This window comes from Staurois parvus, unplaced genomic scaffold, assembly GCF_062004578.1.
Source record: "Staurois parvus isolate SC_StPar_1 unplaced genomic scaffold, SC_StPar_1.0 ptg000344l, whole genome shotgun sequence".
Taxonomy (NCBI): Eukaryota; Metazoa; Chordata; class Amphibia; order Anura; family Ranidae; genus Staurois; species Staurois parvus.
The window spans coordinates 2,168,832-2,183,424 of record NW_028318140.1 but is presented as its reverse complement, the minus strand read 5'-3'; the positions used below and the strand labels follow the sequence as shown (position 1 = coordinate 2,183,424).

The 14,593-nt window shown below is 37.8% G+C and overlaps 1 protein-coding gene across 1 annotated transcript in view; it reads left to right on the top strand.

The window, feature by feature from the left end:
- PRDM5 (PR/SET domain 5) overlaps positions 1–14,593 on the top strand; it is a 235,284-nt gene that overhangs the window by 165,039 nt on the left and 55,652 nt on the right. Inside the window, exon 15 of the mRNA XM_089684314.1 lies at positions 4,482–4,567. Coding sequence (XP_089540440.1) covers positions 4,482–4,567 — 86 coding nt within the window. The remainder of the gene's footprint in view (positions 1–4,481; positions 4,568–14,593) is intronic.

The following is a 14,593-nucleotide window of genomic DNA, read 5'->3' as shown; positions in this document are numbered from 1 at the left end:
ATGTATGCTAAAATGGATCTATCAGTGGCTTTACACGTGCAATTCAATGCAACATGGAGTAAGTGTTTTAAATATATATATATATATATATATATATATATACACACAAGGGTTCTTCAAACATTCTGCTCACTTTTTTTACACACATATATATATATATATATATATGTGTGTGTGCAGAAACTTTCTGAAGACCACTCATACTGTATATGTGTATATATATGATGATGTGCACAAGTGAGCAGTCAGTTGTAGAGGAGATTGCATGGCAGAGTTTGAAGAACATACCCTCTCTGTATTCATTGTGGAGAGGTATGAAGTTAGTAAAATAAAGGAATTAACACATTTTGGATTGTGAATAGCTAAACTGAGACACCAGACATCCCAAGAATATTGCTACACTGAAACAGTTTTGTGAAGAGGAGTGGTCCAAAATTACTCCAGATCGTTGTGCAGGTCTGATCTGCAACTACAGGAAATGTTTGGTTGAGGTTATTGCTGCCAAAGGAGGGTCAACCAGTTATTAAGTCCAAAGGTTCACATACTTTTTCCTCCCTGCACTGTGAATGTTTACATGTTATGTGCAATTAAACCATGGCAACATCTAATGTTTGTGTAGTATTATGTTCAGCAGACTGTGTTCTTCTATTGTTGTGATTTACATGATGTTCAGAGCAGGTGGTACTAATCTTGCACTTATTGCGCTATATGAAATTTATTGTTTGGGCAAATGTAGCACCTATCTATTTATATTTTATTTGCATGTTGTAAGTGTTAATCACACTTAATTAGGGGCAGCGTCATTTAGAATAGAATAACACTGAGATAAGATTTGTCTAGGGTCACTATAGTTGGCCTAAGTTTTGGGGGTCTTACACTATATCTATATATATATATAGAGTGATTAGTTATAGGGATTATTTGTATATACATAACCCTTCTATATTGTATTTTGATTTTGGTATATATATATATATATATATATATATATATATATATATATTATATATATATACCGGTGTGTATATATATATATATATATATATAGCGCCTACCTATTCTATCTTTAAATCTATATAACCTACCAGATGTAATATATATGACCTACCAGATGTATACAAACTAGAAAGAAATTAGAAAAGCATTCCTTACGATGTGGAATGCTATCCATACTATTCAGTCTAGCTGATCTCGTATAGACAATTATCTGGTATTAAAAAATAATCTGTCAATAAATTAAATAGCATAAAAAGTGCATATAAAGTGCAGAAAGTCTGGGATTGGATCACATTCAAAGGCCTTTGGTAGTAAAATTTGCATAGATACTAATGTATTTTTACATTCATTTCCTCCTTTAACTTACTTTTAGTAGATAAAATGACCTTTGCGGGAAAAGTACAATGGCTTGAGGTTATTTTAGAACATTAGCACAAGGAAGAGTGGAGTGATTGCCTACAGAAACCTGCAAACTCTCAGGATAGAGAATGAAGCTTAACATCTTAGTATGTGCCATCAATAGGAACACATCCATGCTTTCCTAGCTTTTCCTGCACATTGAAGGAAAATGTTAATTTATTAACTCTATAATAAAAATATGATTTTTTTTTGTAGTGAACATTATGTAGCTGTAGATGCTTTAAGTAAGCTAAACATTTTAGTAGTATTGAAATTGAAAAGCAACATTAAATACAGCATGTGTTCCGTTTATGAATAATCAGCTATGGCGGTACTATAAATCATCTTCACAGTTGAGATTGGGAATTCCCATGTGTCTGCCTTCATCAGAAAATACCTTGACCTCTGTAGATTCCAACTAACAATTTGTATGTATCAGGGATTGACACTCAAGGACTTGGATCTTATAAGGGTTATCCAGATCTGAGCCATGGGACATAAACACCTTCAACTGGATAAACAGAGTTCTGATCACATCACCAGGTCTGCAGTCAGTATGCTAGCATTGTCTGGACTTGGTTAGCACTACCCTTAAAAAAAACAACTATATATATAGAGAGAGAGAGAGAGAGAGAAAGAGGGGGGGGGAGAGAGAAAGTAAATCATCTTTAGATTTGCAAATACATATCCTAAAAAGAGTACTTCTGTAGTAGAATTATATTATAAGAAAAACATAACCAGAAGTGTACTAATACTGCCTGCATCAAATATAATCACACAATACATACATAGATGAGTTCTTGCTGGAAAAAAAATATTTTAATCAACAGACAGCATGGATTCATGAAAGACAGAAGTTGTCAAACAAATCTGATTTCTTTTTATGAGGAGGTGAGCAAAATCTTGGACAGAGGGGTGGCTGTGGATGTGGTATATTTGGACTTTGCAAAAGTGTTTGACACAGTTCCCCACACATGGCTATTGTGTAAGGTAAAGTCTACAGGCTTGGAAAAATCCTTATGTAAATGGATAGAAAAGTGCTGTACTGTGGAAGACCAGATATAGTGCTGTACCACAAGGTTCAGTGTTGGGACCCTTACTTTTTAATATATTTATAAACAATATAGGGTCTGGGATTAAGAATACTATTTCAGTCTTTGCAGATGACACCAGGTTTTGCAGTGGAATAACGTCTCCAACTTACAAGTCGACCTCAACGAACTGTATAATTGGACAATATAATGTGGCAAATGAGGTTTAATGTTTATAATTGTAAGGTTATGCACGTGGGGGCTAAGAATATGCATGCATCATACATACTGGGGGGAGTACAAATGGGGGAATCAATGGTGGAGAAGGATCTGGGGGTACTGGTAGATCACAAGCTTAATAAAGGCTTGCAATGCCAAGCTGCAGTTTCTAAAGCGAGCAAAACCCTTTCTTGTATTAAAAGAGGTATAGACTCCAAAGAGAGATATATTACCCCTGTACAAATCATTAGTAACACCTCATCTGGAATATGCAGTTCAGTTTTGGGCACTAATTCACATAAAAAACATTGGGGAACTGGAGAAAGTACAGAGAAGGGCAACCAAACTGATAAGAGGCATGGAGGAGCTCAGCTATGAGGAAAGATTAGAGGAACTGAATTTATTCTCTCTTGAGAAGAGGAGATTAAGGGGGGATATGATCAACATGTACAAATACATCTGTGGTTCTTATAGTGAACTCGGTGTAGAGTTTTTCACCCTGAGGTCATCACAGAGGACAAGGGGGCACTCTTTACATCTGGAGGAAAAGAGATTTAATCTCTAAATACGGAAAGGTTTCTTCACAGTAAGAGCTGTGAAAATGTGGAATAGACTCCCTCAAGAGTTGGTTCTGTCCAGCTCAGTAGATTGCTTTAACAAAGGCCTGCATTCTTTCCTAGATAAACATAATATAACTGGATATTAACATTTATAGGTAAAGTTGATCCAGGGAATATCCAATTTCCTCTCCAGGGATCAGGAAGGAATTGTTTTCCCCTGCAAGAGCAAATTGGATCATGCTTTGCTGGGTTTTTTTTTGCCTTCTTCTGGATCAACTGTGAGTATAGGATTTTAACTTTTTTTTTTTTGTTGAACTGGATGAACTTTGGTCTTTTTTTCAGTCAGACTAACTATGTAACTATCTAGGGAGTCACTAAATTTGACAAGTATGGAGGATTTAAATTTGCTGACTACATGCTTGTTCCAGATCAGTGAATCAGTAGGTTAGTGAAGCGAGATAATGATAGTGCTGGAGCCTGCATGTTTAAAAGTCAAGTCAACAATGACAGCTCCCTTTATTCTGTGTTCACTGTTTCACTATAAAGACACTTAATTTGTTTTGTGCTACTGGGAGGAAAATAAAGGATCTTATAGCAACACAGTGAACTTTATTGTGTTTAGCTCACAGTTTCCATAAGATTGCTGCTTTGTGGTGTTTTATTAAATCACATGGGTGTTTTGTCTCAAACTAGAAATTTGGGTGAACTCTATTGCAATTTCTTTTATTTGAATATTGTACTTAAAACTACTGTACATTTTTCCAAGTATATGTACATTGTTAGTTAAATATAGAGTAGGAAGAGGATTTGATTACAGTAATTAAATGTGATGGCTGCAGTCCAGATGGTGGAAATGTTCAACAGATGTGTAGCAATGTTAGCACCCTTTACAAATAGTGTATATCAAAGCACCACACTGAATAAAAATTCCAGCCACAACAAAATGGTTCATAATTCACCCATTAAGTGGACTGTCATATTTGCCTTGCATATCTCTGCATGCATTCATATGTTGTTAGGAAACATCAGGCGGCTAGAAGTGGTGCTTTGATCCGGCCCAGCATGTAGCCAGTGTGCTCTTTTGTTCTTTATGTGAAGTTTTTAAAAGCTCAGATCTTCACTCTATGTTTAACTCTTTTTGTAAATGAACATGAACCTCAAGCTAGAAAAATGTGCCTCCTTTGACATAGTCATGCTGTGCTTTCCTGATGTGTGAGGGCAGTGCTTTTCAGCTATGGAGTGCATATGGTAATTGTGATGCTTATCTTGTTTGCAGGTGAGCGCCCCTACCAGTGTCCTTACTGTGACAAAGCCTTCAGTAAAAATGACGGATTAAAGATGCACATTCGGACACATACAAGGGTAAGTGATAAGCAGAAGCTTCTGTAGTAGGGAAAAAAAAATATATATATATATATATATGTATTTATTATTTTTGATTTTATTTATTACAGGTACATATATAGGGCCATCAATTTTATGCAGCACTTTACATATATATTGTACATTCACATCAGTCCCTAACCCTCAAGGGGCGTACAATCTAAGGTCCCTAACTTACATTCATACATATACAAAGGCCAATTTTAGATAGGATCCAGTTAAAGTGTTACTAAACCCAGGACCCTGCATTTCGTATATCTGGTCTCCCACAGTACACACAACATGGAAGTGCAATTATTTTAGTAAATATAAACTGCTAAATGCCTTTTCTCATCAGCAGTTAGAGCAGTCTTGTGACTTCAGATGAGCACTGGTTAAAGCTTTTAGGAGGAGTTTTCTTTCTGCTCTAGGAGGATGCAAAATCCCTGACCTCTGTCTGGACAGTGCTGATTGGCTTTGTGCTGATCACATGCACTCTCCCAAGAAAAAAAAAACCTCTCTAGCAATACACACTAAACTAAGCATGTGCAGAAGGGTTCCAGATTCAGTATGTCTTATCAGGAGATAAGACCTTGGACATTTGAACAGGAGGAGGGGCAGAGAAGAAAGTTTTAAAGGACCTTTTACACAATGCAGAGGATTAACCCCTTAGGTTCCACAGTGAGTATAACAAGCATGCTTTATGCATATACAGACTGATTTTATCATTGTGGTTTTTGTAACACCTTAAGCAATGAATGTATGCTAAAATGGATCTATCAGTGGCTTTACATGTGCAATTCAATGCAACATACAGTAAGCGTTTTAGATATATATATATATATATATATATATATACACAAGGGTTCTTCAAACATTTTGCTCACTTTTTTTACATATATATATATATATGTGATTTTACTATTGTGGGTTTAGTAACACTTTAACCTAACAGCATGTCTTTGAAATGTGGGAAGAAACCGGAGTACCTGGAGGAAACCCATACAGGCACTGGGAGAACATAAAATCTCCAGGCATGGTTGTGATTCAAACCAACGACCCTAATACTGCCAGGTGGAAGTGCTAACCATTTAGCCACTGAGCTACATATACTGTAAAAACTTGCAATATCACACACAGATAAATGTTTACATAACACATATTACACATACTGTACATACACAGTATATATATAGTTATATATATAGTTCCAGTACTGTATGATAATATTAATAAGCTATATAGACTAAATTGCATTCCCATGCAAACACACACATCTGTACGAGTTTGTAACTTTGCAAAAATAAAAATGAATATACAGTACTTTATATGAGTTTGCCAATAAAACTGACATACAGAAAAGAGAAAGAAGTGACTGCTTCTGTACTGAATTTCTGCACTCGACATATGATTTACTGCTCTCCTTAGATATGCTTGAAACATCACTGCAGTAAGGATGCCTAACTATGTTTTGCTGAAAGTGATGTTGCATATTTTTGTGAGCCTGGCTTGGAACTTTTATATGTGTGAATGTAAAGGACAAACATTTTTGGATAGCATTGGAAGTTTTAGACCCTCTGTCAAGAGTTTAATGTTGTGTTTTTCCCTTTTGGGGAGATTCAATTATCTTTTGTACTGGTGATCATTATCAGTGGGACAGAAAGTAGTGGAAAAAAATGTCAACAGAACAAGAAGTGAAGGGAAATCTTTCAATAGGGACAGCTGTCTAAGAATTAAATTTCCCTCACTTTAGAAAATTTCCTGTAACATGCTGCTGGGTGTTTAGTACAGGAAGTAAAGGTAAATCTCCAAACACTTCCATACATACACTATAATACTAGTGTTCGCACATTGAAAAAAGTATTTTCATAAACACGTTTTATTGTTTTTAGGTTTACGAATGTATTATTTCATCCAGTTATTGCAAGAACACATATATTATTTAATAAAGTAAATATGATATAGTATTGGTACCTCTTTATACCTCCTCTTTTGTACCCCCCACCTGCACTCTGCTTCCATGAGGGGCCGCCCGAGTTAGAAGACCTAATAAGGCACAGAGAGCAAAACAATTTGACCTGGGATTTCAACCTTCGATACATTATCCAAAGCTAAAGAAAAAATATAAAAAATGGCTTTAGGTATAGTTAAATTAACCAGACATAGTTAGATCCACTGAGCACCATGCACTAAATGAACTTGTATGGTGAGAGATACATGAGCAAGTAAATAATACTTTACAAGCAAGTAAAAGGACACTTCTAACTTTCATTGGTAACATGAGCACAACTATGGTAAATTATGTCCTTGAAGAATTGCAGGACAATGAAAGGAAGGAATGTCATCCTTGGGTAAAGCTTGTGATATCAGATGTATATCTGCAATTACTTAATATTAAACTTTATACACTGCAGACTGTCCAACTGTTCCTACAAAGCTTAGTAGAGTAAAGGAGTTCTCAAAATGCAGTGACCAATATATAAATTCACTTTTCACTGATGATAGCAAAGTGAAATGTGATAATTTGATCTGAATTACTTCATTTATTACTTTGAATTACTTTATTTAACATAATTTCTGCTATGTGCATTGCTCTTATAAATATATTCGATTGCACTGAATGATCATAAAATTTTAATATATTCTACCAATCAGTACCTCTCTTATGTTTTTTTTTTCTGGCTAATTTTCAAGCAACATTTAAGTCAGTGTTAATGTAGTTACCACTTATGAAGTTGCACTTCCTTTACTGTATCAAATGCGTTATGCTGTTTAACCTCTTCATGCCGGCAGCACACAAATCCCGGCATCTGGGCCTAGACGCCGAGCGGCCGCACATTTGCGTTCAATTAACAAAAAACATATGTGCTGAGAACGGGCACCCTGTGCGCTCCCAGCACACATGTCCAGTACTCACGGAAAGGTCCCGGTCTGATCTTTCGATCGGGACCATTCCTGATCATGTGACCGCCGTGATGACGCGTCACGGTGGTCACATGATCCCTAAACCCTGCCCCGCCCGTCCAGCCTCCCGGCTTCTGAAACTCTTAAAGGGCCGGGAGGCACCGGCGGGAAGGGGTTAAAATGTTCTCAACATTCTAAGAACCCATTAACAATCTGATTTATAACCTGGATATTTATGACAGGGCCCAATAAGAGTCTTTTGCAGAATCTGCTAAAGGAGTTTTTCTTAACCCTCTGCATACTCTGTCAAGCTTTTTCTGCTTTGTTTCAAATTGTGTTTAAGCTGGATGTGTTCTGTCACCTTCTTTGGTTGTCCAGCACAGACATGAGATTTACATCTGAATATCCCTGTTATTGACAAACACATTTTGGGTATATGATGTTGGAATTGCTCCAGGCAGTTTAGGGTTTGCTAGACCTCACTGAGATCACAGTGGACTGTCACTGCCTGAAATGGCCAAAGTGACGGAGTGTCTTTAAGTGACCATTCAAAGTAAATGGTCTGTCTTAAAGTGTAACTAAAGGCAAGACTTTTTTTAAAAAATTTGGATAGAATGGAGAGGGATTGGAACACTTGTCAGTTTTTATTGCTGTTTGTGTCTCCGTTATGGAGATTCACACCCTCTATTTGTCATGTTTACTATTATCATTGAAAGTGAAAGTAAAGAATTCCCAATTTTTGGGTTGTCCCCAAGAAAAGTAATAGAGGGGAAATCTTCCAATGGAGACACTAGTTCTGATGACCTGGGAGTCCCCAAGAAATTCCCTTAATTTGCAGGGATTTCCTCTCACTTCCTGTTTGAATATGGGACAGGAAGTGAAGGTAAATCTCGGCAACGGGACACAGATGACTAACAAAATTCTGATGGGTTATAACCCTACCTTACACTATCCAAAATGAAAAAAAAGTTTTGCCTATAGTTCTACTTTAACTCTATAAAGCCAGATGTCTTATTCTGTCTTAAAATTCTGATTTTCTTTAGGAAAAACAGGTCAGGAAAACATTTTGTTGCAACTTGTTATTGTGTTTTGTAAAACCAGTGAAAAGTAATTTACCAGTGATTTGGCTTCAGCAAACTAAAATGTGCTTTCTAGGGTTCCTGCCCTTTGTAAATTATCACTGCTGTCTGAATTGACTTATTGGATAAGCCAAATTCATTATGAATCTATATACTGTATGTCTCTAAGCTATGCTTGTAGTAGTATAATTTATTTGTAGGATCACCTACTCACCTTGTAGTTCAGGACAGTTATTTATCATTTCAAAATAAAATCAAGAAGAATATAAAGTTATTTATATTGCAACAACTGTACAGTTTGATTGGTCCAGCAATGCTAACTATTTCCTCTAAACTCTATCGCTTACTGGAGGAAATCTGTTTAGAAAAAATATTGATGCGACCATTGCTGACCTCTCCTTTTGAAAATGCAGGTTGCTGGTTGTCTGTCTGTCATGCACATCAAGTGACTTTAAAATTTTCAGAGGCACTGATCAGGAACAGATGTAGAGTTCTGGAGTTTTCATTTTACTCTTACTTTTTAATCTGCTTGCTTTGCAGTGGTAGTACCCCCAGATTTTTTTACAGATTTCCTATAAAGTGTAACTCCAACAAAAAAAAATCTGTCTTTTAGTTTTAGATAAGGTGTGGAAATATCAGAATCTCTGTCAGCTGTTGGTTGCTGTTTGCATCTTCAGTGGGGAGATTCCCTTCACTCCCTGTTCCCATGACCGTGGTGATCAGGACAGAAAATAAAGGAAATTCCTTCAACAGGAAACAAGCATCAGTAAAGACCTGATTGGGGCTTTAAGCTTTCCTTTTTACAGAGATTTTCCCTCTTTTTCTGTTTCAGTGACTACTGCTCATGTAAGAGGAACAGTCAGGCAGTAACTCAGATAAAGGTTCTAAACATTCCCCACTCCAAATAAAATGTTTTATCTGCAGTTCAACTTTAAAAGCTGAAGAATCTTCTATTCCACCTTTTAGGTGTGTGTTGTCAAAGGGAAATATTGTCTCCCAAACATTTGTCTTCTGTATATGATATGTTGAGGAAACATGCTTTAACCACTTGTTCCACATCACTCACATTGAAATCGTTACAGTGTGATTCTGAGCTGTCAGACAAGTTGAGACAGTTATATATGAATGTTACTTAATGCAAACAACTTGTAACTGAGAAAGGTTTCCTACTAAATGCACCTACTGGAAGCTGAAAAGTTATATGACTCTTAATATTAGATACTTTAGAGAGGATATGTTGCCTGTTGCTGGGCATTGATTGCCAAATACTGTACCAAAGATCTCTGTATCAAACGACCATGCCAAAACCTTCTTTTTCTGACTTAAAGTGATTCTAAAGGTTAGTTGTTTTTTTGTTTTTGTTTGTCTTTTTTAATAAGCATGTCATACTTACCTGCTCTGTGCAATGGTTTTTTGTGCAGAGCAGCCCAGAACCTCCTCTTATGGGGTCTCTCACCAAAACACCTGGCTTCTCCTCCTCACTTCTGAATGCCCCCATAGTAAGCCACTTGCTCTAGGGGGCACTAGTGTGGGCTCGTCCACTGACACACACAGTGCTGCTCAGCCCTACTCCCTCCTCTCAAGATTTCATTGACAGCAGTAGGAGCCAATGACTCCCCCTGCTGCCTCCAAGTCCAGTGAGGAGAGAGAGAGAGAGAGCAGTGCTGATGCTCTCAGGCACATCACTGGATCGAGATCGGGCTCAGGTAAGCATTTAGTGGGGGCTGGAGGGGGACTGATCACAGAACGTTTTTTACTGTAATGCAGAGAATGCATTAGGGGAAAAAGCTGTCTTTGCTGTACTCCCCTCTTGAAATTGCATGTTCGTTTGCACCCTCTTGTTTCAATTTCAACTTTGAGTCAATCACCTGAAACAAATATTCAGACCATAAAAGCAAGTGTAACCAACAGATGGTGTTTTAGATGAAATGTAGATTTTATCTCCAAGCTTTGGCCAGAGATTTGGAGGGGGGGGGGGGTCCTGTAGGGGACTTTCAGGTAAAGTGAATATATAGTCTTTTTGTTAGTTTTAGATATGCTGTATATATAAAAAAAGATCTACTTGAAGTAAATAACATTTTATTGAAGTGTGTTGATAAATAGGTTTTTAAGAATTGTGCTCCTATAAAAAGTTTGTAACAATATATGTACAGTGAGGCAGCCATATCTCTTCAGTATATACACAGGGGGGCATTGGAAGAAGGGGAGGATCAAAGAAGACAGGATCAAACAGTCTTTTTACACAATGCTGAGGATTAACCTCTTAGGTTCCACAGTGAGTATAACAAGCATGCTTTACTGCATATACAGACTGATTTTACTGTTGTAGGGTTAGTAACACTTTAAGGTAAATTACAATACTAACCCAAAAATGCATGCTAACTGAAAATACACTATACTTTCCATTTTCTTTGAAAATGTAATCATGCTGGGAAAGTTAAAAACTGGCTGAATTGTGTTCTGCATCTAAACATTTTAGTTTAATGTCAACCTGTGCTAGCTTTATACTTCTAAACCATTGGGCCTATGTGTAAAGCAGACACCAATGTTCATGTGCCTTGTAACACTTTCCAAGAGCTCTGGAGCCTTAGGTCTTCTATGCAGAAAGTGACTTTGGTTCCTGAAGCTACACTTAACCCTGCCTTTTCCTGCATGCCAGACACTATTGGAAAATTAAAGATCTCTAGGTTGCAGAGATCTGATATACAAATAGTGACCTCAGTTCCAGAAGTCACACTTGGCTCTCGGACCTCCTACCCCTTACTGTTGGTCAGTGAAGCTTTCATCATAGTGAATATGGCCCATCTAAACTCCAGGAACTGGCATTCCTATTTGCAAATTAGAGCACTAAAGGCTTCAGAGCTCCCAAGTAACAGGACAAAATATGAAGATCACTGAATGCTCAACGGCTTCAGGTTTCAGTGGCCTTCCACTGCAGGCATGTCTGGTGGAGGGGTGTCCACTGGAATCTTTCCTCACTTATTATGAATACATTGGCAGGAATGAAAGGACGTACACTAATGATGTCACATGTTTCAATAAACTTTATTGAGCTGTATGATCGATCCTACAAATCCCTTGCCATGAGATTTCTGTCAGAGAGAGTCGGTCTATAATAGGGGACTTTATTTCATAGCAGATAAAATGAAGCCTAAAACAACTGGATCCCTTTAGCCACTAATTATATTTGCCATCTATGATATATACTATATAATTTAAATTGTGGAATTTCTGGGATTTCATTGTGAGAATATAAGTATGATTGAACTGATTTAACTGATTTTACTTTAGTTTCGAATTGGGACATTTTAATTGGGAGTGTTTAATTCCAGAAACAATTGGTCGGAAAACCAATAGCAATGCTGTAGGATCTTCAACATTCTGGACTGCTTTTAGCTCTAGTAGTGTTATTAAATCAGGAAGGGATGTGTTTTGGATAAACAGGCTTGTTTTTATTTGTCCACATTAGATTATGTTGTAGAATGTGTCATGTTAACTGGTTTGTTATTTGTACAAATTAAAACCAAAGTTCATATCTAGAATGAGTATATAGTGTAATATCTAAAACACAAGCATATCATGTTGTTTAGATACAGTCAGGTCCATAAATATTAGGACATCAACACAATTCTAACATTTTTGGCTCTATACACCACCACAATGGATTTGGAATTAAACGAACAAGATGTGCTTTAACTGCAGACTGTCAGCTTTAATTTGAGGGTATTTACATCCAAATCAGGTGAACGGTGTGGGAATTACAACAGTTTGCATATTTGCCTCCCACTTGTTAAGGGACCAAAAGTAATGGGACAATTGGCTTCTCAGCTGTTCCATGGCCAGGTGTGTGTTATTCCCTCATCCCAATTACAATGAGCAGATAAAAGGTCCAGAGTTCATTTCAAGTGTGCTATTTGCATTTGGAATCTGTTGCTGTCAACTCTCAAGATGAGATCCAAAAAGCTGTCACTATCAGTGAAGCAAGCCGTTATTAGGCTGAAAAAACAAAACAAACCCATCAGAGAGATAGCAAAAACAAATACAGTTGTGACCAAAATTATTCAACCCCCACTGAAATTGAGTGTTTTGGCCAGTTTGACATTGCTTTTGATCATTCAGTCATCTTGCTTACATTTACATTAAAGAGGCACTTGTAGGTCAGACAAATATAACATAACAGTTATAATGAAATAACCACAAATGTCTTTTCTGTGCTCACAGCATTATCAGTTTTATTCAACCCCCAAGTGACATTCAATCTTAGTACTTAGTACAGCATCCTTTTACAGTTATAACAGCTTTTAAACGTGAAGCATAGCTTGACACAAGTGTCTTGCAGCGATCTACGGGTATCTTCGCCCATTCTTCATGGGCAAAGGCCTCCAGTTCAGTCACATTCTTAGGCTTGCGCACTGCAACTGCTTTCTTTAAGTCCCACCAGAGGTTCTCAATCGGATTTAAGTCTGGTGACTGCGATGGCCACTCCAAAATGTTCCAGCCTTTCCTCTGCAACCATGCTCTAGTGGACTTGGAGGTATGCTTGGGATCATTGTCCTGTTGAAAGGTCCAACGTCTCCCAAGCCTCAGGTGTGTGACGGACTGCATCACGTTTCCATCCAATATCTCCTGGTACTGAAGAGAATTCATGGTACCTTGCACACGCTGAAGCTTCCCTGTACCTGCAGAAGCAAAACAGCCCCAAAGCATGATTGACCCTCCACCATGCTTCACAGTAGGCAAGGTGTTCTTTTCATCATAGGCCTTGTTCTTCCTCCTCCAAACATAGCGTTGATCCATGGGCCCAAACAGTTCTAATTTTGTTTCATCAGTCCACAGAACACTATCCCACAACTTTTGTGGTTTGTCCACATGGCTTTTGGCATACTGCAGTCGACTCTTCTTATTCTTTGGAGACAGCAAGGGGGTACGCCTGGGAGTTCTGGCACGGAGGCCTTCATTACGCAGTGTGCGTCTTATTGTCTGGGCTGAAACTTCTGTACCCACATCTGACAAATCTTTTCTCAGTTCCTCAGCAGTCACACGGGGACTTCTCTCCACTCTACGCTTCAGGTAGCGCACAGCAGTCGAAGTCAGCATCTTCTTTCTGCCACGACCAGGTAGCGTTTCAACAGTGCCCTTTGCCTTGAATTTGCGAATGATGCTTCCTAAGGTGTCTCTTGGTATGTTTAACATCTTTGCAATCTTCTTATAGCCATTGCCCTTCCTGTGAAGAGAAATCACCTCTTCTCTTGTCTTCCTGGACCATTCTCTTGCCTTCACCATGTTTGTAACCACACCAGTAAATGTCTAGAAGGAGCTGAGTATCACAGTCATTTTAAAGCTGCCTAATTGGTGCTTATTATGCTTGATTGCTGCTCGGTGACATCCACAGGTGTTTTCAATACCTGATGGAAAGCACCTGTATGAACCTCTGTTCTTCAGAGTGGTAGTCTTTAAGGGGTTGAATAATTGTGGCAATGAAGAAACCACATAAGAACCATTTACTACTGTATTACATAAACAATTGATGTCATTTTAGTTGCATTTGGGTAGTTACAACGTCCTTGTAGGATTTGATTCTGAATACAATTCCAAATGTACACTATAGTCCCTAAACCCCTTTACAGCATTGGGGGTTGAATAATTTTGGTCACAACTGTACCCTCAAATTAAAGCTGACAGTCTGCAGTTAAAGCACATCTTGTTTGTTTCATTTCAAATCCATTGTGGTGGAGTATAGAGCCAAAAATGTTAGAATTGTGTCGATGTCCCAATATTTATGGACCTGACTGTATCTTAAAGTCTGACTACAGCCAAAACTGGGCTGGAACTTCTGCCAGGCTTTTATTTCTGCATCCCTCCTAGGGAGATTTCTCACACTGTTTTGTCTTGCTCTCATTGCCTGCAACGTGGGAGGAAATCTCCCCAATAAAAACACAAAAAGCAGTGAAAACCTGAAAGAAGTTCTGTCATTTTCTCACTGTAAATCTGTCTGCATCTGTATTAGCATATTAGGAAGATTTGTGTTAACTCCCAGTTTTTT